The following is a 26,679-nucleotide window of genomic DNA, read 5'->3' as shown; positions in this document are numbered from 1 at the left end:
CAAAATTCATAGAAAAGTAACGTTTTTGACATTTCGATAAAAGTATTGAATTTGACTAGTAGAAACTACCGTATTTATATTATGTCTGTTTATTTTGATAGTAGATAGAAGTGTAGATATAATATAGTATCTTTATGATCATATTTGTGGTTTCGTCATGGTCTAATGAAGTGATGATAGGTCTAATCGTCTAATTTTAATGTGCAGCTGATACCTACATTTACCGTGATTTTCGAATGAGTAAAATTAAAATATTTCGCTACTGTAGAAGATTTTTACTGTAGATGTAGAAGAACAATAGGTAAACTATATTTTACTGCGTAATATTGACCTTTGTTTATTAAATAAATAATCTCTTGTCAGTCAATCTTCTTTTCAATCAGTTTGTGTTTAATTTAGATTGAATTGATTGTAATTTGTACTTCCTTTTTAGAATAGCGATATCTGGAGCTGTGTCATTTCAAACTGCGTTCGCTGTAGACTCTGATTTATTTTTCGTTATAGTTTTTGTATAAAGATTATTATAGTTATCATTATAGGTGGGGTAAAAAGGAGTTGTAATTAAAATAACATGTGTTTTGTTTTGTAAAAACGTGTTTATTTACACTTTGGCAGTGATGGCATCTTTTATTTACTTTTATTTACAAAGAGAGTTACTATATGAGACCTTAGTTCGTTTGAGCATGTTTTTTATCCATTTGAGCGGTGGTGTTGCTACCCTCAGCCAACCACTACCTAGCAACACTAACGACATAAAAAACACACCACCAGTGTTGCCAGATACAATCGACTAAGGGACAAAAACGGTTAAGTAAAAAATAACGGTTTTTGAAAACTGTTATTTTTGAAATAACCGTTTTTGGGATCCGTTATCGATTTACCAGGCGTGGTAGCCGAGTCCGTGGGCGGCGTAGGGAGCGGCGATGCCGTAGGGGGCAGCGAAGCCGTAGGGAGCGGCGGCGATGCCGTAGGGGGCGGCGATGCCGTAGGGAGCGGCGTAAGCGGCACGGGCGGCGGCGATACCGGCGTGGGCGGCGGCGACTCCGCTAGCGGCAGCGGCGTGGGACTGGGCAGCAGCTACGGCATTCTGGTTGGCGGCGACGGATCCCCAGTACGCGTTCTCATGGAGGTCTCGGTTGGCTTCAGCAACTTGACGGACTGCCTCGGTGTTGAACTGGACAGCGGCTTCGGCGGCACGTGCCTGGCTCTCGCCGACGGCACGGGCGTGGTCCTGGGCGGCCACTGTCGCGTCGATGGCTGCAGCCTGGGCGTCACCAGCATTCACCCCATACACGTAGGGGCTGATCACGCTGGCGGAGGCATAGCCGAGGATGGCGACGAAAGCAATCTGTTGGAGATGATTATAATATGAAAATTTGTTGGTAGAACTGGGTTTGAGGTCGTTGATATAAATTTGGTGAGGGTTCTTTGTATGTAGGTCGTTTGCTTTCATTAATGCTGTAAAATTCTGATAGTAATACTAGGTTTGAGGTCGTTAATATTAATGTAGTGAGGGTTCTTTGTATATAGGTCGTTTGCTTTCATCAATGCTGTAAAGTTCTGATAGTAATACTGGGTTTGATGTCGTTAATATCAATTTGTTGAGGGTTCTTTGTATATAGGTCGTTTGCGCTCGTCAATGCTGAATAAGGGTTATGTTTCTTTGGTTAGGTTATTCGTATTAGTATTGGGGTTCTAACTATGAAATCTCAGATATTAGAGCGCATAACATAAAGTTCTAGTCTGTTTTTTATCTAGAGAAAGTCTCTAGGAACTTTGTTTATTTATCTCAAAATGTATTCTACATTAATTAAAAACACATCTATTAAAAAGACTATAAATCAATGATAACCATAATAAGTAGTACAAAATCGATTTCATTACGAATTTAATTCGCGCAATAAATCAAGCAATCGTTTCGTGTCAAGAGATGGCTACCGAAACATTAATCAAAATAACAGTTGTCAAAAAAACAGTTATTGCTAATTTATCGAAACGTCGTAGACTTATTAGAGAGCTACGCATAACCAGTTTACCATGAACTCGCTTTGTATGATCCTTCAGCACATTCGACGGTCAGTTTAAACTGGTTATGCATACGTTAATGTGTGTATAAATACGTTGAATTAAATTAGAAGTTAAACAAAGCGTGAAATCTATATCGTTGATTTAATTTAGTTTCTGCATTGCGTTAACTAGGTACCACCTTGAGATTATGCGTGCAAATTACGGAATAACGATTTTAACTGTTGTTTTAATAACTCTATTCCGGTCTTCCGTTGTTAACGTTGTCCGTTCGTTGTGTTGGATAACGGGTTTAGAGTTATTTTTGGTACTGATCGTTATTTTGGGTTGATTGTTATGTGGATGTGATTGGAAAGGTGTAGAAGTCATTATAGGGTTTCGTTTTTAATAGTAGTTATCGTTAAATCTTGTGTTGAGGAGATGTCATAACTGGATTTCCACGGTTTAACATAATGCGGGAAAGGTCGCGGGACGTTACAAACCATCTAGCAGTTTTTAGTTTCTACCCATTATTTTATTAATATTTTGTTTTAGCCGTGGTCGTCCCATTGCAGGGCACAGGCCTCCCTACTTTAAAGGAGTATAAAAATGGTCTTTAAAACAAATGCAAATTGAATTCAGTAGCCCTGAAAAAAGAATTGCACGTTTCCCGTCTTTACTAGGCTGAATAATGTCGGTGCTTGCTTCGTGTGATTAACATAGTTATTAAAAAAAAACAGTGATTGCTAATTGCAATGTAATTAGCCGAAAAAATGCCGATGACAACATTCTATTTAGCATTGGTGGTCTAGAGTTGTAAAGTGGCAATTTTTTTATGTTTTTGGGACTGGTAACTCTCCAGTTGGCACTGACGGACAGACTGACAGACTATTATTTATTTCTTTCTTTGTTGACGTTTCAAAAGTACTTAAGTATATGGTTTAATTGGAATAAATGATTTGATTTTGACTTTGACTTTGACTTTGACTGTGTTATTTGATTACTGATCTATCTCTGGTGTATTTGTAAGACTAATTTAGATTTTCTTGATTGAGGTTTACGAGCAATCAAAATGAAAGTTTAGATTATATCTAGAATACATTTTTGAAACCGACACATCCCTTAAAGATAGACTCAATACAGTAGCAAGACTTAGGACAATAAATAAATCAACTGTCAATTTCAAATACGAACCTGTCAAAAACGTGTGACATACAGCCTTGAATGTCAGAATTAATAATCGTAAATCGATTTTTTTATACGGCAACTTTTTTGTATGCATTAAGTGTTGCCAGTCTGCTACTGTTTCGTTTAGTAACTGTTGATGTTAATTCACTTAATCGGTATACAGGATCTATGCAACAGTAAATTTTGCATTGTTGCAAATTTTCTACTGTTCGTCGTTTCTCGGTAAATTGTTGTATGTTCTAGTTTTTTCTATGTGGTGACGATTTTGGTGTTGGGTAGTGAATTTTAAGTAATATTTCGCGTTTCAACGTGAGTTTTCGAAGCTAGGTCAAAGATTTTACTGTGTGTTTTAGAAGTTTTTACATAATACTTGACATAATATTGTGTTTGTTTGTGGATGGAGTATGAAAGAAAAACTAAGTAATAATTTGCTCTTGGGAGCTGCAAACTGCCTAGCGGGTTTACCGGGGCTCCGCCTCGAAATGCAGGAGTAGGAACGGGGTGGTATTTAGTCAGTAATAGTTTTACTCTCCTCTCTCCTTTGCCCAAGGCGGGAGAAGTCTTTGGCCTCAAAAACAAAGTAATAATTTAAGCCCTATGTTTAACGATTCTAGTTCAAACGTCAAAAATAATTAAATCAGTTTACTCATTTTACATAATTTATCATACCCTTCAATGAATACAAGATTAATTTCATTTAAATATCAAATGGGTACCTATTCAACACTGGTACCTTAAATCCTACCGAAACAGGTCTAACCAATCCTTGATTTGCAAATAGGCTGCACCTGGCCCCAATTTACAATTACAATACTAATAAACCTTATCTATAACAATTCGCTAACAGGACAACGCCTTAAAATACCCCAGTCTACTCATTTCGCAACTCCCGCCATTCTTGTTTGACAGTTGTGGCTGTATGGCATGCTGACATTGGCCTAAAATTTTCTTTTAAGTGACAATTGTCTATGGTTCGTTGGTGATGTTTGAATTTGGAAGACAAAGGGGCGTTTAGTTTTTGTTCTAAGCGTTGAATGGTAGTGATGTTGTGTTTTTTTAATGAGCTGCGTTGTTTGTTTTTTATAGTTTATTTTTGTAACTGTGACTTGAGAGTATGTAGAATAAAAGTTGAAAGTAAATAACTCAGGACAGGAAATAACTCTAAAGAAATATATAATAGTCTAACGCCCGAATAGGATATATAACTGGAATGCTACTGTTTTTTGAGTTGTACTTAAATGTCATTTCATAAAGAATTTGTAGAGACAGAACTGTTCTTGAGAGTGTCTTAAAATTGATTGGAGTTTGAGTATTTAGACATAACTGTCTCATGTCTCATTGCTGACCAATATTCTTCTCAAAGTCGGATATTCCATTTTGCTAACGCAAGACACATTCCAAGACCTTTTGTATTCCAAATACAATATCTAAAAATAATAGAAGCCATAGACAATATCACAACAATAGTGATGTGCCACGCATTATAATGAGAGACCTTGACACATGTCATGTTCGGTTATGACACGTCTAGTGATGTGCTAAGGCCGTGCGGAAAGTAGTGCAGTGTTGTGTCATAGCTGTGACAAATAAGGTGTGACTCTGTAACTTCACTTGGGGATTCATTGTGGAGTTTGGTCGTGTAGTTTTTGATGGTAACAGCGTTTAGTTGCGATTGGCCCTTTTGGATAATTGTGTGGGAGTTTTAAAGTTGATTTAGTAATTGTGAGGCATAGTTTTAAGTAGTCTTGATTGGACTATGTCAAGGTATTTGGTAATAGATCATACTGAATTTACTTAGTGTTTTTAATGTTAGATGGATGGAAAAGAAGACCGAAGATTGAAAGGAAAGATGATGGTGAAAGAAAAGATAGACAGATTGTATAAGGATAGATATGAAAAAGACAGGAGTTTGTGGCAGGATGAGATGATGTTAGAAAGAATAGAAAAACTGGAAGATGTGAATAAAAATACTCGTAAGCTCGCAACGCAACGTCACGCCTTTTATCCACGAAGGGGTAGGCAGTAAGCATTCGTAAACTCGTAGGAATATTATATAAGCGCATTGGCATCTTCTACTTTATATATAAAAATGAATTGTTATTCGTTAGTCTCGCCAAAACTCGAAAACAGCTGGACCGATTTGGCTAATTTTGGTCTTGAATTATTTGTAGAAGTCTAGGGAGAAAAAGATGTTAGAGGCGGACATGAAGTTTGCCGGGTCAGCTAGTCAATTATAAATATTACATCCTCAAATAATTATACCACCTAATAAACTGCAAGTATTTTAATCTTCAAGTTCAATCGGTTTACCTTGAATATTTTAACACATACCTATTCAATTAACCACCTGCTTTTAGCCTACACAGCAAAAACGGTATGTAACGACCACATAAAAATAATTACGTTTCGTTTATGGTCTGACGTTTTTTATTATCTGTCCTTGATAATGACATTGCGAGCGGAATGTGATTGACAGTTTTTTTTTTTTGGTATTGGTATTGAAAAAATTGATTGGGTTATGTTAGAATGAGATCATTGCGTGTTTGCCGGTAGTATTGATTATAAGGATCGAAAAATGGATCAAATGTCGTTTTACATATTCTCTCTTCATCTGTCTGCCTGTTTGTGATGAACTCAAAAACGGTTGGACATATTTTGATGCGATTTCCATTATCGTTTGAGCGACTGAAAGCTTCTATAGTTAAAATTATGAATTTAGAGTAATGCAGTAGAATGCGGAAGTTTTAAAGGACGTGTCAATATATACGTAAATAGATATTTTAATAAAATATGACTTAGAAATCACTCAATTAGATGTCTACGTTTAGCTTAAATAGATGTTTCAATAATATATGACTTAGAATTCACTCAGTTTGACGTCTAGGTTAGACGCCTTTAGCCAAGCAATGTGATAGTATTACAGATATTGCTTAGGTATAACAATTAATTCCTTGTTTTAATGAAAACACTAATTAGTTCTCGTGATACAATTAAATTAATACAATTGTAATTGTCACGCGATTCTAAGATTTCCGTCATGTTAATATTTCCCAGATCAAATCGATTCATTGTATCGATGTGAAGCACTAATCGAGATTTAATTTAATCGATTAATCGTTGCGGATAGTAAGTAATTCTATGTAATTTTTTATTGTGTTCTCTTTAATTACAGTTATCAATTTATTAGTGTTAACGAGAAACCCACGTGTTTGATCAGGTGGTGTAAATCACTACATAGTATAAAACAAAGTCGCTTTCTCTGTCCCTATGTCCCTTTGTACGCTTATATCTTTAAAACTACGCAACGGATTTTGTTGCGGTTTTTTTAATAGATAGAGTGATTCTTATGGAAGGTTTATATGTATAATACATGCGTAATATATCACCATTGCACCCATGCGAAGCTGGGGCGGGGCGGGTCATTCTATGAAATTGGCGGGAAGAATGACATTTAGATTTTTTTATTGGTGATACAGATTAAGTGTATGTCTGTTTTGTTTTCTGAAAACGGTATTGGTTGCAAGTTTTGCGTTCAAATTAATATTTTGGTTCAAAAATGTATTAGGAAAGTAAGAATTGGTACTTGTATGGTGTAGAAGGGTTAGAAAGATCTCTGTGATTTGTGACTAAATTACTAACTAATAGGGCGTATCATAAAGTACTATCTTCCCTAGTATTCTGGGTATTAAGAGATCTAATAGCATAGTATTATCAGTAAATTATTTAAAAATGTCCACAATGTAATTCAATCCACAATTTATCAGACATTTTACTAAACTATACCATAAACCAGATGATTGACATTTTATACGCGTGCCACAGATAACAAACGCTTAGTCATAGACAACTATTATGATAATGACAACGAATGATTATTGTTTTGCAATATCTATTTAATGCTGTGACATTTGTTTTCAATAGTTTAATAATAGGGGCGATAAAATGTATGAGTTTATTTATTTAAATTATTTTGTAGTTTGCCTACAGTTTAAGTCTTAAGTCATATCTAATGTTTAGGATATTTTTCTGCAATGCTTCTGTTGCAATCTTGTTAGATATGTTATTAGGGGCGTATACATTAGCGGATCTAGTTAGAGGTCTCAGTGCCCCTTATCGGTGCTAAAGCGGTAGCCACCGAGGTGATTTTAGTGAAGTAAAAATCCTATACTCCCTAATCTTTCTCCCCAAAATGATAGGCGTGTTTTAAAGGTTTCCCCCGTCATAAACATTGTCATATGTTGGAATATATTTCAGGGACTGTGTGATTACAGAGAGAACAGAACTGTGATATTAGTTTTTAACTATTTCAAAGTTAATTTTTTTCTAACTAATTTGAAAATACGGAATTAATTCATATAAAACTCATTGAGAAGGGATGAATTTAAATGTGACAGAATGAATTGATGAAGAGAAAGGGGAGTGTGATAGGAGAGAGTCCATAAATGTGCTGACTCTAAGTGAATAAGGGTAAAAAGAAGTTGAGTGAGGCATCTATTGAAGAACATGTAACTTTGGTTAGAAATACTACTAATTTTGAACAGAATTGTAACAGAAAATTAAGCAATTAAATAAAGTATTTGTCATAATAAGCTCAGGTACAAAAAAAAACAAGTTCACAAGGCGTAAGAAATGAATAAATTAATTCATACAACCTTGTCATACAAATTATTGCTAGTTACTTTTAATTGGATCAGTATAAATGTGAAGGAATTCAGTTATTCTGCCTCTAAATGCTATTTATGGGATCTATTACCGACGTTAACATAGCTCTGTTAATTATCTTGATATATGGAGTAGTATGAGGAAAAGATTAATGGTATTTGTTAGATTAAATAATTAAATAAATAAAATGTAAAAAGAAAAATGTAAGTAATAGTTGTAACAGAACGTTTCATTAGGATGAATGAGACACTTCCTTGGTCATTAGAACACGTTATTTTTTTAAAGCGGGAAAATTTGACAGATGATTTTTTTTTTATTCAAACTTGACAGTTGTTCTTTTTTTTTACACACGCGTTTTGTTTTATCACTTTATCTATTATCTAAAACGTTCTGTTATCACTATATTTATATTTATAATAGTAAATATAAAAATATATATTACCAGAAATCTCATCGTGCACTTCTTGTTGACTGCAGGATAGCTACTGAATGCTGTTGTGGTGTTACGCCGGTCTTTTATACAAGTACCAACCGCTGTACAGTGTTATTGAAAGTGTATACAAGTACCTGTTTGTTACTATGAAGGATTAGACTAGGCGGACCACTGATGCGGGCAAGGTCTCAAAATATGAAATTGAAAAAAAAAAGTTAAAAAGTGACGTTTATATTTTTTTCCTGTCATGTTCGAATTTTGAATTGGAGAGAAATGGCGCTCAATGATTAGGCTTTTTCTAATTTAAAAACGCGGTTTTTTTAATATTCTGTCAGATTAAAAGATGTAAAATAAGGAAAAATTTGTTTTCTTTCATATTATTGGAATTTTGCATTGAAGAGAAATGGCGGGATTTGGGCTTTTACTGCTTTTCGTCTTTTATAATATTTGGTACACAAAAAAATGTGAAATAAGTAAAAAATATTCTTTTTCTTTCATAATAGGTATTAGAATTTTTAATTGTAGAGAGATGGCGTTCAATGATTTAGTAACACCCGCGTTTTTTAATATTTGCCAGACAAGAAAATCTAAATAACTGAAGTTTATTACTTTTCTTTCATAATATTTGGATTGAAGATAAATGGGAGGCGATTATTCTTTTCGGATTCTCGCGTTTTTAGTTTTGGTAGTTTTTGACGCTTCGAATCATTCTGTTGATTTTCAATGTGTACCTTGATTACTAATTAAATATATTCTGTGAAAGGTTAGGTATTTTCCGCGTATATCCATAGGTATTGTTAGAGTTGCCTAAACTACTAGATTTCAAGGATGTGTTTTCCTGTCATTATAGTTCCTGAACTAAGGTTTCTCGTGTCATTTCTGAATTAATGATGTAGATAGTTCTATGAATCGTTGTTGATAACTTGAGTATGGAAATCAGTCATTCGTATGACTTTACGTTTTTATGGTATAAGCCTGTAAACGAGCAGACGGATTACCTGATGGTAAGCAATTGCCGCCGCCCATACCCGGAACACCAGAGGTGTTACAAATTCGTTAGCGGCCTTTTAGGTGTTAGGAATTTATGGATTGTTGGGGAATCGGGGATTGCAAAGATTGGGACGGAGGGTAGTTGGTCCTCCGGTAACCTCACTCAAACACCGAAACATGACGCAAGCGTTGTTTCACGTCGGTTTTCGGTTTTCGTGGTGTCACCGGTCGAGCCGGACCCTTCGTGTCGAAGCATGGCTCTCCCTCACTTAGATACTTTGGATATTTTGGATTAGAATATTAGTTATGTTTTGTAAAACTAAACTATTTCTGATCGGTTATCGCAGCTAGTTTTGTTCTAAATAGAAATCAGGTGGGCGTATCAATTAATTTTCTTTTCAAAAAAAGGTATACACCCACTTTTCAACCTAATCATTCCTCATTACAATAAGAGGCGACCTTACCATACTAACAGAAGGAAAAAATCGACATATTTTCCAAAAAAAAATCCCTTGTAAAGTTCAGCTGCGCATGCGCAATCGTTTCGGGAAACGAGTTACATTATTGTAGTTGATGCAATTTACGTCATAAACGGAAAGATTTTAGTTGTACATGTATAATGTTTATTTATATCGTCGATGTAGAGTTTGGAAGGTATAGACAGGGCTCTTAGTGCCTACTTATTTTATGTACCGGGCTGTCGATTGATGAAATGTGTGTGTGCATGTGTAGCCAGCTATTGTGTTTGTTAAAATGTTGCCATATAAAACTGTGTGTGGCAGTAAGCTTGCGTCCCGTCTCGAAAAGTGGGCGTTACACGTCGGGCCCTATTTCTTTTCTCAAAACTGTTTTGCCCAATCCAATCACCAACGCCAATCCCCAATCCCCAAGCTCCAATCTCAAGTCCCATTCCTCAATCCCCGCCCCCACCGCCAATCCCCTATACTCAATCCCAATCTCCAATTACCGATCCCCAGTCTACAATCCCTAATTACCGACACGTTTGCAACGCGTGTCTATCTCTTATGATTAGGTGATCCATCTGCTCGTTTGCCGTACCTAGTAGTTTATAGGTACCGTAAAAAATATGTGTAGGCTACTAACACTGTTTACTTCTTGATATTTTTGTGAAGTGTACCTAAAGTAATAAATAGAAACCTCATCTAAGCATTCTCAAAACACTCCAATAACTAAAAAAAAATATCACACGTCCAATTCTACACGTTCCTAAGTCTACATTGTCAGCTGATTCTCAGGGCGGAGTAGGAAGCTTTTTAATATAACACTTATATATCAAATATGTATAAAAAATACTGTCTCGCTGTACTGTACGTATAGTGCTGACATTTACTGTAAAGAAAAGGCGAGGACGTCTGTTACACTGTCATGAGCGCGCGCTCTTTACTTCGGTAAGGCTGGTGATAATTAAAAAAAAAGTTGGCCGTTGCTGAATGTATAATGCTGACGTCTGTACTGCTTAATCTAGTGAAGATTCTCCTAGTGAGTAAAGTGAGAAAGACAATACACATAATTTGGTAAACCTTAGTTTAAAAATGTCTTATTTCTTTTTTTAAGGAGGACATCCAATGGCTTCTCCCGCCTTGGGCGTGGCGAGAGCGAGTGTCAGTCTCTTACTGACTAAAACCTACCGCGTTCCTACTTTTTTTCGTTCCGGTCACCCGTTAGGCAGTCCGCAGGTCCGGGTCGGCATCAGCCTTACTGGGCCCCATCTGTGGTGGTCTGATGGCTCTTTGAGGCGCCGCCAGACACTTAACAATCACACCCGTGTGTCTGAGTGTAAAATGTCTGGCATACAATTTTGCAAATCCAATCATTCCAAGGCTACTTTCAATGACTCCTTTGAATCGCGCTGACTGCAGAAAAAAATGACATAACAAAGAATCTCTTACTACGGTACACCCCTGCCGACCCCATTTCAATCATACAAACAAGGCACTGTCTTAATCAAATTTCGCAATGAACAAACAAATTCCTAACAGTAATTTGAACACGTAAAATCAATTACAATCTATTTTGTACCGCAACAACAATTCGGAAGCTAATCAAATTCCGCACACTATCATTCAATGTCAGGCGCGTACGCAGTGCCATTTGTTTAATGGCTATGAATGTCTTGTCACAGGTAATATTTAATGTAACAGTTAATATAAGTTTGAAATGGAGAAGGACAATAAGGATAACGCCGATGCCTGATCCGGAGCTGCGGACTACCTAGCGGGTTTACAGCGGCTCCGGCTCGAAATTTAAGAGTAGAAACGGGGTGGTTTTTAGTCAGTAAGATTCTGACACTCCCTCCCGTCTCGCCCAAGACGGGAGAAGTCATTGAATGAAAACCCCTCACACAGAAAACGTCACGCCTTTTATCTCCGAAGGGGTAGGCAGAGGTGCACATTACGACGTAATGCCGCTAACAATGTACCCCACTTTTCACCATTTGTGTTATAAGTCCCATGTAATAGGGGTGAGCCTATTGCCATATCCTGGACAGAATTCCAGACTCCGTGCTACTACCGAAAATTATCGAGTGTAATCGAAAATTAATACTTTGCCCGACCCGGGACTCGAACCCGAGACCCTTTGTTCGGCAGTCGCACTTGCGCCCACTCGACCAACGCTCGAATTAAATGTAAAATTAATCATTTAATTTGGTTAGGTTATTATATGCGCATAAGATAGTGCATGCTGTGCTTTTCTTTAAGTGATGAGGCGCGATTTGTACATTATTAACCGCCTTAAGTTAAAGTACGGTACAGTACAAATTATAATGTAATATTGTTGAAAAGCCGTTCTTCGTACTTATCCCTCTGTTCTGTGCAAGAATCAAACCTGTAACAAGTTGCACAGAAACAAGTCACCCTAGCCAACAGTTATCTATCTACAAATGTAGTTATCCGATCAAGGTCGATCCATAACATGTCGGTGTGATGTAAGGAAATCTAGCCAATTAGTCTTAACGGCACTAGTCTGTTAATTGTTGACCACTTCATTACATATACAGCTGGTTAAACTTGATCGAATGCTATAATCTTATCTAGATTAAAATGTAATGAAATTACTTTTTTGCTGGATTGCGATGGCAACCTTTGCTGACGGGTCGCCTGATGGCTGATAAGCTATACTGATGATGACGGGATATGAAAATTAAAAATCTATTTAGTCCGTCGTTAGGTAATGAATAAATATTAGACACGTGTTTTTATTTTCTCATAATATAGGTAAGGTAACAAAATACTTAAATAAAACGAATCAAAGCTTAGGAGGTGGAGCAAATACGTCATTTCTACGTATAAAATATACCTAGAAGTAACGTCATGTGATATTTCAAATCGATATATCTTCGAAAGTATTTGTTTCCGTAAGAAAATAAAAAAAATACGTGTCTAATGTTTTAAAATAATCTACAAGATGGGCATTAAAATAAAAATTAGTCATCTACCCTATTCTTGTATGTTATAAGCTATTGCATCTACACATGTAATACTGAGCTGAGTATTATCAGTTTATGCCAGTGGAAGGTCAGCTAGAAAGCTGATGAAATAGCCAGCACGGATTGCGGGAAGTGGGCGCGTTTACGAGGGGAGGGAGGTGGCTGACACCTAAACACTAAACACTAAGGTAACCTGGTCGGAATTCCTAAGTTTTGATACAATATTCGTAATTATGGTGTAATGTTGCATTGGGGTACTACTTACGTATGGGGGTGGGGGACTACGTAGATTTTTAATATACATACCCCGTCGTCATCCCTATTATTAAATTCTTAAGTGTTGGAGCGCCATGCTTCGGCACGAATGGGCTGGCTCGAGCGGAGTGATATCACGGCCTCACAGAAAACCGACGTGGAACAACGCTTGCGTTGTGTGAGTGAGGTTACCGGAGGCCGAATTGGGCCTCCGGTAACCTCACTCACCTGGCCTGGAAGAGGGGTAATTACCCCTCTTCCCAATTTTCCCAAGCTACGATTCCTCAACAGCCCTTAAATTCCTATCCGGCAACGCACTTGTAACGCCTCTGGAGTATATCTCAGGTGACCATAAGCGGCAGCGATTGCTTACCATCAGGTGATCCATCTGCTTGTTTACCGGTTCTTAACATAAAAAAGAATGAACATCATCATCAATATAAACATGATACGATACTTCATTTCTGGAACGTATTCATAGGAAAGTGCCCATAAAATACAGAAGCCTATTTTGTCATCTATCTCTTTACTTATCCGGAGTCCGGCAGGTGACACTACAATAAAAAAGACAAGTCTGTCAGTCACACAAAGTTAAATACTAAAGAAAGTTGTCCTGACAAGCTTGTAGACCTTTTTGATAAGGATAAGGACGTCTTGTGACCTTAATTTATCTGAATCATGCCATTGAATCGATACCGAATACCTCTCGTGGCGCCAAGCGTCCGGGACAAGTCATCTAAATGGGTGTTAAATTATTTGATAACAGCTTTCAGCTTGAGGTTTGGTGAAATCCATAATAAATTAAAAACTTAAACCATTATATTATATATATTTTTGCAAATAGGTTACAATGTGACTGTTTTACACGTCAATCTCTTAAATAACTAGATGATGAGATGATTCTTAGGAATCATATATTATTTATCTATTGGTAAAAGTTGCACTATAATCTGTTTCGGTAGTTCTCGAGTTTATCGCCAAATGACGGGCAGAAGACACCTTAGACATGGGGACAGAAGACATGTTTATCCTTGAAACTTATTTAGAAACTGGAATCACAAAACGTCCATAGTCCTCCTAAACAAAAATTTTTGATCCTGGGAAGAGTAGTTTATGTATCGTCCGTATGACTCTTCCCCTAAGAGTATTATTATTATTTATTATTTATTATTATTTATTTATTTATTTATTAAACGGTACATGTTAATGAACTTATGATCTAGTTTATAGTCCGACAAAACTATATGTTTAGTTTGTCTGTCGGATCCAATGGATGTATTAGTAATTAAGAGTAAGAGTACTTTTATATCGTCCTCCCGTTGACGAGAGGGATATGTGAGACACTCCGGTACAAGTTTGAAATCGCCAACCCGCATTGAGCAAGTGTGGTGATTAATGCTCAAACCTTCCTTGAGAAGAGGCCTTTAGTCAGTAGTGGCCACTTATAGGCTGTTGATGTTTAATGATGCTATCAAAAACTGCCCTATAACATAGCTGTTGACTATTCAATCGAACTAAAGAGAGAAATCCTTGTTATTTAACTGACATTACATAGCCAAAACATCCGGTATTTACACATTAACATTCTTTAATTGTGAACAACAGTATGAGTTATTGTTAACAAAAAAATTGTCCTGTATACCACTGAGAGCGATAAACTATATTTTAGCCAAGATAAAGATGAAATCACGGTTTACTCACGTAAATTAATGGAGAAAAGCTCTATTAGTTTCGAGTCACAGAGGGACTCTTCATCATAAGCAAGGCTGCACTACGTAGTCTGCGATGTCGCCACGTCTGCGCACGCTGCTCATGATGAAGAATCCTTCTGTAGAGCTTTTCTCCATTAATTTATGTGAGTAAACCGTGATTTTTAGTTAATTTACATGCGAAATGAATAGAGCGCTAAAGCGATAAATAGAACGAGAAAGAGAGTGTGTAACAATCCATTGCTAGGCCATAGGCTTCCTCTACAGAAGAGCAATTTGCTAGAATCTTAGCCCTTTGCAGGCGGGTTTCTTTTCAATTCGAAATATCTAGGCGAGCTCGATCGCGGTCCGCTATATCATTGGTTGTAAGCTTCACATGTGCGATATGTAGGACGTATGACGTCATCCGTTGATTTGTTCGTCGATCGTCTATGTGCGACTTCTGTCATGTGTCGCCCATATCTTTTATCGCTTTGCCGCTTTCAGTGGAACAGATACCTTAACTAATTTCATTATTGGCTGTACGACCGTGTCTTTGACAATATGTCAATAAAAACTAAATGATTGGCAGCCATGATTATACATATTTTGGCTCCAAATGTTATCTGTCAACAATGTTTTTGTAATTGCAACTTTATTGTGTTATTGTTAAGGTCTTTTTTTAAATGGAGTGTTGTGATATTTTTGATGCATAAATGTAATTGATGTTTTAATTACGACTTTAGTGTTTTGATGTTAAAGTTGCTTTTGGGGTGATACTATGAGGTATGTTGGTATCGGGATCTCTAGATTAGGTATTTATTGTACTTATTGGTCATGATGGGTAACTGCCATTGAGACTTATTTGATTCTCTGCCTAGGTAAAGAAGTAGACTAATCGAAACGTGGTAAAGAGATACCAACGACACAATGTAACCAAGAATTGTATTGTGAATCTGATTGAAAAAGAGTAACCTATGGAGTTTCTTGCTCGTTCTTCTCCATAGGAATCTACACTTTGGCTTCACTAGGGGACTGACCGACGGATAGAATTTTTTTCCTATTATAATATTTGCTTTGGCGTTCAAAAGTACTTTCCCGGTCTATTTGAAATAAGTAATTTTGACTTTGACTTTGACTGCAAAATTAGTTTATTGGTTTTCGGCTTACTCACGTTTTACGAGGAACTCGATTAGTTTCAACCTCCGCCAGGGGCTCATATTCATAAGCAAAATTCCGCGACACATTTAACCAGCTGTAGATAATAGTAGCACTACAGAAATGTAACTGCTGAAAACACAGTTTCATCTAAAACAACAATTTTTCAGGTATAAGAAAACAGAAAATTACTCATTTCTCTAGTTTTTTTTCCTTAAAAACTTCTACGAACTATGACTTACATACTTAGAACAGTCGAAATATATTCAAATTACCTTATACTGATTCAAAACACATACTATGACATAATACAGGTATAACATACTGGCCCAATCACCCGGTTTCGGTTGCAACGTGCTCCGAATTACATTGAGGGAGAAATGATTCAGTAATGTACTTAAGGTTCATGGTTCTCGTTTTTAAATTGGTTATAGTATCATTGGGGTTTTTTGATGTTGCTAAAATTGTGTAGTAATAGCACGGAGTTTTTTTTGGGGCGGGGTATCATCCAAAAACTTCTCCCGCCGTAAACGAGGCGAGAGAGAGTGTCAGACTCTTACTGACTGAACACCATCCCGTTCCTACTCCTGCTTTTGGAACCGGGGCCCCAGCAACCTGCTAGCTACCTAGCGAGTTACTCCGCTCTGGTAAATGGCAAAAAACTCATCCTCTTTTCAATGAAATTGACAACCTCACAACTTTACTGATGAAAAGTTGCTGTTACATTTTATAATAATATGTTACTCCTTCTAGGATTAAAAGAGATCAAAATCAATGTCAGCCACATCACATCAATAGCACGTGAGAGTCCACTGTTGGACTATGAGCCTCATCTACGTAGGACGGTCCCAAGGCTTAGCTGGTGGATTGGAGCTTACAGTTTAATTCTAAGTATGAGAGAGCCATGCTTCGGCACTAATGGGCCGGCTCGACCGGAGTGATACCTTATAGAAAAAATGTGTGAAACAACGCTTGCGACCAATACATTCTTTGCTGACACCCCATAAAATGTTATGATTCAACAAACATATATATATTCGTCTGTTTCGAGTATAATATCACTTTCAACCTTACCCAATGTAGCGGTACAGTTGCGAAATTAGACCGTCTGTAAAACGTCCGGATGCATTAGTTTTTTGTATGCAAATGTGTATTTGAATTTGTTTGCGTTTAGTAGTTGGAAAACGTGACTGTTTTAAAGATAGTTTGGGTTTGTATTTAGAGTAGACAATCACGCCTTTTTATCCCCGAAGGGGCAGGCAGAGGTGCACATTATTTAGAGTAGACAATCGTTTTTTCTGAATTCGTTGTCGTATCGTCACGCCCTTTTTCCCCGAAGGGGTAGGCAGAGGTGCACATTATGGCTCGTTATGCCATTGTACAAAGTATTTTTTCTGAATTCTCGTTAGTATTTTTTAGTTTTTTTGGATTTTTATTTATGTGATGTGGTAAGTTGTCTCTTTGGTTCTTTATTGTCTAGCTCTTGAATGTGGATTCAGATTCGATCCTTTGTCGTACCTATATATTGTTGCACCTATTGCATCCGTATTGCGTGGATATTGAATGAACTAAATAGTATTGAGTTTGGCTTTATATTCCGTACTCTGAATGCTATTTTAACAGCTACGATTGGGGTTGTATGGTTTTGAATCATTATTCATATTTTATTGCATTGAAATTGCATTGATATATGTGGTACCGTATATCTTGAATTAATAGATATGAGTACTATTTTTTGTAGTTGTAGTTGAGAACCAGATTCCTAAACGATAATTTATTTTACTACGATAAATAAAAAATATCGAAACCAAATCATTCCTTTGCTCCTTTAAAGAATAATACCTACACATTACTGCTATGAGAAAAACATTAATTAGTCTGAAAATGTTATATTATTATTATAAATAATACAACACAGTTACTGTCCAGTTTCCGTTGATCTTGACATAGTAGACGCAGGCGCAGCGAATGATAAATACTGACCAAAGATGTAGCTGTCAGCTGTAGGCAGGTGATACTCGATCGTGCGTGAACGCTGCGCGTGAGTTGATTTCTACGCTTCGATCCTGAGTATTGTAATTTAGGTTTGTTTTATGTGTATAATTTATGGTAAACACTTATTTAATTTTCTACGCGTTTTTCAATTAAGTTTAGAAATAATTCTTTTCAAAATTTGGTTTGTTCATAGTTTTTTCATCCGGATAAATTATCTACAATCCTGAAAGTCGTCGTTATTACTAATGTTTTTCTGATATCTGATAGTTTTTTGAGGGGGAAAATCTTGAAATGACTTCTCCCGCCTTGCGCTAGGCAAGTGAGTGTCAGACTCTTACTGACTAAAAACCACTCCGTTCCTACTTTTGCTTTTCGAGTCAGAGACCCGGTAACCCTCTAGGCAGTCCGCAACTCCAGAATACCAGATAATTAAAAGTACCTCTTAGTCAACAAAACACAATCAAAATCTAATTCCACTAATTATAAACAGTAAACAAATAAAAATAATAACCCCACTCAAGAATTTCAATCTAAAAACTAAATTTGTAAATTAATCTGTCTCTTGTTCAACTCAAGAGTTGAAAGGATCGATTTATTGATAGCTAAATCGAAAATAATTGCGCAGGCGCCGCCCGTGGAAGTATGCGGTAAGATCACAATGGAACGTAGCAGATTAAGTGGGGCGTGGACGCTTGTACCGTGTTTGGTATTTCTGTGGTCAGCAGAGGTCTTTGTAGTTGGTATGTAGTGTAAGATGATATAGTAGGACGTAATATTACTATTTTATTTTATTCTATCTATGTAACCAAGAATTTTATTGTGAACCTGACTGAGAGTAACCTATATAGTTTCTTGCTCGTTCTCCTCCACAGGAATTTACACCTTGGAACGAGCAAAAAGCTTCACTAAAGGACTGGCTGACAGATAGACGTTATTAATATTATTATATTTGCTTTGAGGTTGAAAAGTGCCTTCGGTGCCGGTCTATCTGAAGTAAATAATTTTGACTTTGACTTTTTTTGGGTAACGAAATAGTTCTTTGGCAGATTTAGTGCCATAGGTATTGTCTATCAATCAACGGGTTTTTTAACAATCTGGATCCAAAATTTCAAATAAAGTCTTAAAAAAATTAGCAGTAGTATTTTTTTTTTTGATATGATGTAAGCCGGGAAACGGGCAGACGTATCACCTCATGGTAAAATCGGCGGTAATCGCCGCCGCCCAGGGAATGGGGATTGGGAAAATCGGGAAGGAGGGTAATTGAGGCTATGGTATCGCTCCGGTCGAGCCGGTCCATTCGTGTAAGGCTTATTGCTCAGTACCGGTCCATTTTTGCTATTGAAGTAAAACATTAATGAATTTCAAGCTTTAAAAGAGTTATTGAAGACACACAGTTTACGACTTGGGCTACAAAAATCTGCAAGGTAAATTGCAAAATGTCTAATAATTTGCAAAAAAAGAACTAATGACATTGTTGAAAAAAGTAATTAGAGTAATGAATGCATGCATTAGCATAATTATAATGTTCCAAGTATGACTTTTATAGCCCGTGAACATGTTTTAATTATTTTTTTATCTATATATTTGACCTTACCGCCTCGTTGGTCAAGTGGTCGCTAATGCTACTGCCGAGAAAGGGGTTTCTGGTTTGATCCGCGAAACGAGTAATGCCTCGAGCTTTATTTAAATTTATAAAAAAATCTTATAATAGTTGACTGCCTCTGGACTCTTATATCAACTCTAGACTGCCTCGTTGGTTGAGTGGTTGCAAGTGCGACTACCGGGCAAAGGGTCTCGGGTATGATTCCCGGGTCAGGCAAGGACTGGTGAACTTGTTTCGGCTTTTCGAAAGTCTGACGTGACGTTACGTTACGTCTTATAATAGTTTAGGATTTTGGCAACTGGATTGCTCATTTGTTTACAAGGAAGTCTAATTATGTTAAATTATAATAATTTAAAAAAAATAACTTAATCGGAACTGACGATTTAGAGGAAAAAAGTGTTATTTTCTTGAAATTTAGTATCTTTTTCAAAAGTCAGATTTCCACGAGTGACTGTGACATAGTTGTTTGAATGTAGTAGTGTATTGTAGCTAGGCGTGTTCGCTTGTTGACGCATGTCAATGGTATTCTCTTTACACCTATTGTGTGGTATAGGAAATTGAGAAAGCTTTAAGTAACTATGTTTAAGAATTTTACTAATATTTTTTTGTGATTACGAGATAAAGATATTTTAAATACTACTCCGTTGTCAGTAGTTTGTGTATCGTATATGAAATCTGGGTCCTGTTGTCTAATTTTTTTATCTTATGACGAACTAGCGACCCGCCCCAGCTTCGCATGGGTGCAATGGCGATATATTATGCATGTATTATACATATAAACCTTCCTCTTTAATCACTCTGTCTATTAAAAAACCGCAAGATTTAAGCTTACAAAGAAACATAGGAACAGAGAAAGCGACTTTGTTTTATACTATGAAGTGATATCTGAAGTTTCTCTTACAAACTTTGCAAGTTTAAGTTTATATTTTTAAATTAATTGTTATATAAAAAACACAACACCCTATAACTGGGCGTGTGCTACTATTACGCATTCATGAATTCCCAATAACAGTTAGCGACATATGCTCGAGATATAATAATTATAATTTATTGATTAACAACCTACACTGGAGTCTAGGAAATGGTGCGGTCTAGACATTGTTAGGCAGAACCTTTTAATAAAATAATTAATTCATAAACATAGCTCATGTGGTACTTCCTGAAGTGTTAAAAGGATTTGACTTTACAGTGCAATTCCCTTTCTTTTAAAATATCATATTTTCTGTGTCTGTGTTACTCAGTGTTACACATCGCGATCCCATTGTGTTAGTTCACATGAAGAAGAAGAATGAAAACTGTTCAATGGAATCGCCCCGGACCGGATAATGGACGTTTTCACCTCTAAACCATTTCTTTTGTTAAAATTAACTTAATTTTTAGCATAAAAGTTATTTAGTGCATAGCACCAAAACTTAATCCTTATTTGTATTGTTAGATGTCACTTATTGCGGAGCGGACTACCTAGCGGGTTTACTGGGGCTCCGGTTCGAAAAGCAGGAGTAGGAACGGGGTGGTTTTAAGTCAGTATGAGTCTGATACTCCGCCTCGCCTCGCCCAAAGCGGGAGAAGTCATTGGATGATTCCCCCCTCCGGTTCAAAAAAAAAGGTGTCACTTATAGATTAATGAAAATCAAAATAATGTCTTTATTCTACATGAAATCACTTTTCATAAGTGAAAAGACCAGTTTTGACTTTAACTTACCTAAAATTCAGCTATGTCTTTACTTATGTCAAAGATTTTAAGAATGTAACTTATTTTATTAATGGTTTATCGTACCTATAACTTAGCTACTAGCCCCTCTTTACAAGAAAACGCTATCATAGCCATCTATAGTAATTCCCGACCCCATATATAGTATATAATGCATTATTACATAGAATTACATTAAGATATCCATTCGTAATGATTAATGCCTTCCATATTCGTACCGATTGTCATTTATTTTGATTTGTGGTATCAAGGTGCCATAGCAGCAAGTCAACTTATTCTAATCTGTCAATTTTCGTCATTGGATTTTGGACTTTATTCTCTAAAGAGTAAAGTTGAGAATGCAATAAAGGAACTTGTGAAAAGGTGTAGGTTGATCTGCTGTATGTAGTACAAAGAAGGTTGAGTTGTACCAATTAGGGTCAGTTGATATTAATTGTTTTAGATTGTATGAAATAAAATGTTTCATTCTTTATAAAGTTATCGTATAATAGTAGTTGACAACTTGTCTCAGTTAATAGGTTTTTTGAAATGTCAATTTTAGTCTAAGAGTTGATAACGTCACGCCTTTTATCCCAGAAGATAAAGATAAACTTGACATTACTTCCGAGATCGAGCCTAAAGCCACGTTCTTGACAACTGATCAAATTCTTAGAAAGTTACTTTTTTATGAGTAGACGGATCATCTGATGGTAAGCATCGCCCATGGACACTTGAAACACCAGAGGCATTATAAGCGGCGTTGCCGGCCTTTAGGAATTTAAGGGTTGTTGGAGAATCGAGGATTGTGAAGGGAAAGGGGAGAAATTGGGCCTCCGGTAACCTCACTCACACAACGCAAATATTACACGTCGACTTTTTTTTAAATTAAAGTCGTAAAATGAATCACAATAAAAGTATAATATACTACCTACACCCTGTATAATAAATATCATTACTGATATCGCATACCAGTAAAGGTCAACCAGTAACCATTACAATGTGTTAAACGATGCAACTGTAGCACGCTGTATAATTATGTCGCAGGCACTTTGCAATGTTATGACATTTGTGAAAATGTCTAGATTTTTTTTTTGTTTTTTTTTTTATAAAAATATTGATTCGAAATACACACAACTTTTTATAAGATGTTAATGTATGTACATACAAAAAAAAAACAACAATAAACTGATTACTTTGCCGACCATTTGGGGAAGAGACGATGAATTCTTCCGGTCACCTCGTTCATACGGCGGTTCGGTTTTCTGTGAGGCCGTGGTATCACTCCGGTCGAACAAGCACACTCGGTCCGAAACAATTACCTCCTACATTATATTTTGTTTCATTTCAGTTGCCTTAATTTTTTTCCATGAGAAATACTAAATTAACTAAAAATCACAGTTTAATCACGTACATTAATGGAAAAAAGAATGTCTACTAGTTTGTTTTGTAGTTTAATAAAGAGTCCCTCTGTGACTCGAAACTAGTATCGGAATTTCGGCATTTCTTCTCAGAGTAGTCCGATAGGAAATGCCGGCCTCATCTAGTTGATTGACGTGTAAAAGAGTTACATTTTAACCTTTTGCAAATAAATATCATTTATCATTTAGTAGAGCTATTTCTCCACTAACGCACGTGTCTTAAAATTGGTTCCAATTAAAATCAATTTAAAATATCGTCACGCCTCTAATATTAAACTAACATAATGTGCACCTCTACCAATGCTAACTAGTTGTGGCGACATTAGGCATAGTCATACCGCAGACATTGGACATGACAATTTCATGACTAGACAGGTTTCAAATAGGTCTAGACAACTAGACATACCTAAGCACTGAGTGCCAACACATATTGGTAAACTAATTACTTCTTTTGACAAGTAGTTAGCATTGCCAGAGGTGCACATTATGGCACGTACGATATTTTAAATTGGTTTTAATTTGAACCAATTTAAAGACACGTACTTTAATGGAGAAAAGGTTTTCTATTTTTTTAAACTTTGCCCCGCAATAGTATTTTCTCCTGTATCGTGGGTACGTTTACAAACATACAAGTTCACATGCACATGACATCCAGACCCGAATCAACAATTTGTGGTTTACACAAAGAATTGCTCCGTGCGGGAATCGAACTCGCCACACGTTACGCGGCAGCCGGTTGCCCAGCCACCGTACCAACCGTGCAGTCAATTTTAATTGCATATTGAGAGGATAACTCCCGAGGATGGGAGTTTGGGTGTGATTCGCGAATGAATATTAAAACTTTTATGAAACAGAAAAAGCAACTTCACGCTTTTTAATCCCTGAAGGAGCTCCTTCCATATTTACAATGCAACATCAACTTTTTGCCTGTTATGTTTTAAGTCCCATATAATAGAATGAGCCTATTGCCTTATACCAGGCACAATTTCAAAACAAATACCTACTATATATCCATTATTCTAACTACTGTCAATCATCTGCCTATTTATCATAAGAATCTGCATCAACATCTGCATATGCAAAGGTCACGACGTCTGTAGGAGGTACTAAATGAAACAAGGAAATTAAGTCGTCAGATTATCATTATTTAATTATTCCACCTCCATTCATTTCCAAGCCTTCACAAACGTGGGAGTAAACACTCCAGGAACGGGTTGTACTGCAGCATACTTCAGGATCGGCTGTCCAATGACAGCACCTACTGCTGGTACGGCTACATCATACCTATACACGTTGGGAAGACCAATAGGAGCTATCACAGGCTGAGCAATGAAGGCTGGCTTCTCTTTAAGGTTCTCTGCAGCTTTAAGAGCAGGAGACTCTTCAGCCTTCTTCTCACCTTCAGCTTGAGCAGCCTCAGCTGGTGCAGGCTCAGCGGTCTTCACGGCAGCTTCCTTGTTCTCCTCTTTAATCTCAGTCTTGATTTCTTGGCCGGTGATCAGCGTTTGGGTAGAGTAGCTTGAAGGAGCGATGTAGCCTGAGTAGACCACTGGTGGGATGGGAGCTACGATGGGAGCGACAGGTCCTACAGCCGCTACGTAGGGAACTACACCGCTGACAGCAGATTTGGCCAAGTTGTTAGCGTTGCTGGCGACAGCTCCGTCGATTTGGGCTTCAGCTGTCTTCAAAGCGTCGACTGCTTGCCATTTCTTGTCTTCAGCAGACCAGAAAGCTTCCAAATTCTGTTCGTTGGCAGTTGTAGCGTCGGTGATGGCTTTCTCGTTGATGTTTTCGTTGGCTTGTTCGGCGAGTTCTCTGGCTTTGTCTACTGCGGCCTGGGCTTGGTCTTGGGCTTGTACTTGGGCGTCGATGGCTGCTGCTTGTATGTCTCCCGGGGATATCGTCGGGATGGCGGCTGGCACTGCCACTGCTCTGACGGCTGGTACTATGACCGGCGCGTACAGGCCTGATGGTGCCGCGGCCGCGACGGCGAACAGTGCGGAGACAATCTGTAAGAGAGATGATGATAGTTGTTATTTTGTTATTCAATAGTTTTTGCCTTCTTTCTTTCTATCAGCCTTTTCTCTAGCCGTCGTACTCAGAGTCATTTAATGGTTACTTGGCCCAGTCTAAGGAATCGTTTAAGTAATGCCTGTTTCTTTGTACAGGAACCCACGACTTAACTTTTCAATTTTTTTAAGAGGAAATATCATCCAATTTCTTCTCCCACTTTGTTGAGAGAGTGTCAAACTCTTACTGACAAAAAACTACCCCGTTCCTACTATACTACCTTTAACCGGAGTCTCGGTAAACCCGCTAGGTAGACCGCAGCTTCGACCCTATCTGATAGTTTTGTCTATTTCAGTATTAAAATAAAAAAATAAGATTACTTAGAGTACATAATGTTTAGGTGTTCGTGAACGCGCAGCAAAAACACTTTAATAAAGTTAGTCAAAAAGAAACCTTCACTTAAACCCGTCACGCCTTTAACCCCGAAGGGGTAGGCAGAAGAACACATTACAGCACGTAATCACAATTTGTTATAAGTCCTATATAATGGGGGTGAGCCTACTGCCATAAGTAAATTCTGGCTATATCGCGCCCAGTATATACGATTCCATACTCCGTGCTACTACTGAGAAATTTTCGAAAAACCGAACATAAATGACAAGGGCGCGTGCGCAGCTGTGGTGTAGTTCATTAAAAAATTCAGCCTTTAAGTGCTAAACTTGACAACAAACAAATTCACTTTCACATTTGACACATCAAATATTTAATAAATCTTTATGAGATTAATAAACATTTTAAATTACTCTTCATCTAACAACTATATCCAACTAATTTCCAAAACATTCTTTAATTATATCGCAAAACAAATTAACACACAAAGATCTATTATTATAAAATACTTATCGATTCCCAATCGCTCCACAAAACAACACAAAAATCACTTTTTCACAAATAAAAAGTATTTAAAAGTACTAACCAGTACTCTCATCTTGGGCCTGAGGAGTGTGGATGACTTCTGATGCTCTCGGTGGCTATCCGATGCTATTTATACGAAGCCAATATAGAGCAGACGGGATAAGGCGTAGTCTTGTTACTAGTGAATAAAATGAAAACGAAAAAAAAAGTCATTAAGGCAGTATGTTTATTGGGTCTTGAATGTTGGGTTCTGTAGGTTATATTTTTGTTTTTTTTTGAAATATTTTTTTGTTAATCGTTTTTTACGAGTATTAGAAGTATGTGTGTAGTTCTAAAGTGTTGTTTGAAATCATTTTTGACGTGCTCATAGAAGAGGAGTTTTTTAGGGGTGAAATCATCCAATGACTGATGAGGGAGTGTCAGACTCTTACATACTATAAACCACCCCGTTCCTACTCCCGCTTTTAGAGCCCCGGTAACCCGCTAGGCACTCTGCATCATAGAATAGGGGGTTATAATCTGTTTTTAAACAAAAGAAATAAAAACATCATTCTTTTATCTTCTGTTATTTTAGTGACTTTTCGTTCAAGAACATGTCAGCCTAAAAAAGGAAAATATTCCCGTGTAGCCGTAATGATTTAAGGGATTGATATAAGAAACTTCGGTCACAAATGTGTTGTCTTGACTGGACTGATACGGCACGGCCTTATAGAAAACCGACATTAAAACAACGCTTGCGTTGTGTAAGTGAGGTTACCGGAGGCCCAATTACCGCTCTTCCCAATCCCCGATTCTCCAACAACCCTTTAATTTCTAACCCCCAAAAGGCCGGCAACGCACTAGTAACGCCTGGTGTTTCGGGTGTCCATGGGCGGCAGCGATTGCTTACAATCAGGTGATCCGTCTGCTTGTTTACTGGCTTATACCATGAAAAAAAAGAAAATATACGGTGTCCGAAAAGCTGTAGATGACTATTAAGAAAGTAAATCGTTAATGTAGACTATACCTTATAGCTGAGATCACAAGTGAATATGCAGGGCACAACTAGTGTTTCCAATAAATAAAGTGAAATAATTAAATGATGATAATTTATGTGATTTCAAGTCACGTTTTGTTTTTCTAGCAGCGGGCTGTAGGCTTGAAAACATCTTTGTTGTGTTTGTTTTATATATTCTAGTAATTAGTCGTTATATCATGGAGTCCCTCTTGTATGTCACTCTTC

At 37.1% G+C, this 26,679-nt stretch overlaps 3 protein-coding genes and 1 long non-coding RNA gene across 12 annotated transcripts in view; 1 reads left to right on the top strand and 3 right to left on the bottom strand.

Moving 5' to 3' along the window:
* LOC126912125 (uncharacterized) overlaps positions 1-26,679 on the bottom strand; it is a 161,201-nt gene that overhangs the window by 9,253 nt on the left and 125,269 nt on the right. The window lies entirely within an intron of this gene.
* The window catches only part of LOC118279672 (WD repeat-containing protein 7), a 111,843-nt gene that overhangs the window by 28,717 nt on the left and 56,447 nt on the right, over positions 1-26,679 (top strand). The window lies entirely within an intron of this gene.
* Positions 577-8,458, bottom strand: LOC118279662 (cuticle protein 1). The gene is made up of 2 exons (XM_035599354.2): positions 8,297-8,458; positions 577-1,348 (listed from the first exon to the last, which is right to left on the bottom strand). Exons 1-2 carry the CDS (start codon positions 8,306-8,308, stop codon positions 878-880), a joined length of 483 nt encoding a protein of 160 aa, XP_035455247.2. The 5' UTR covers positions 8,309-8,458; the 3' UTR covers positions 577-877.
* Positions 23,657-25,675, bottom strand: LOC118279656 (pupal cuticle protein PCP52-like). The gene is made up of 2 exons (XM_035599347.2): positions 25,519-25,675; positions 23,657-24,541 (listed from the first exon to the last, which is right to left on the bottom strand). The coding sequence occupies exons 1-2, from the start codon at positions 25,528-25,530 to the stop codon at positions 23,699-23,701; spliced, it is 855 nt and encodes a 284-aa protein (XP_035455240.2). The 5' UTR covers positions 25,531-25,675; the 3' UTR covers positions 23,657-23,698.

The sequence above is a fragment of the Spodoptera frugiperda genome, chromosome 22 (assembly GCF_023101765.2).
Source record: "Spodoptera frugiperda isolate SF20-4 chromosome 22, AGI-APGP_CSIRO_Sfru_2.0, whole genome shotgun sequence".
NCBI lineage: Eukaryota > Metazoa > Arthropoda > Insecta > Lepidoptera > Noctuidae > Spodoptera > Spodoptera frugiperda.
The sequence above is the reverse complement of the archived record's forward strand: the minus strand, read 5'-3'. Positions and strand labels throughout refer to the sequence as shown.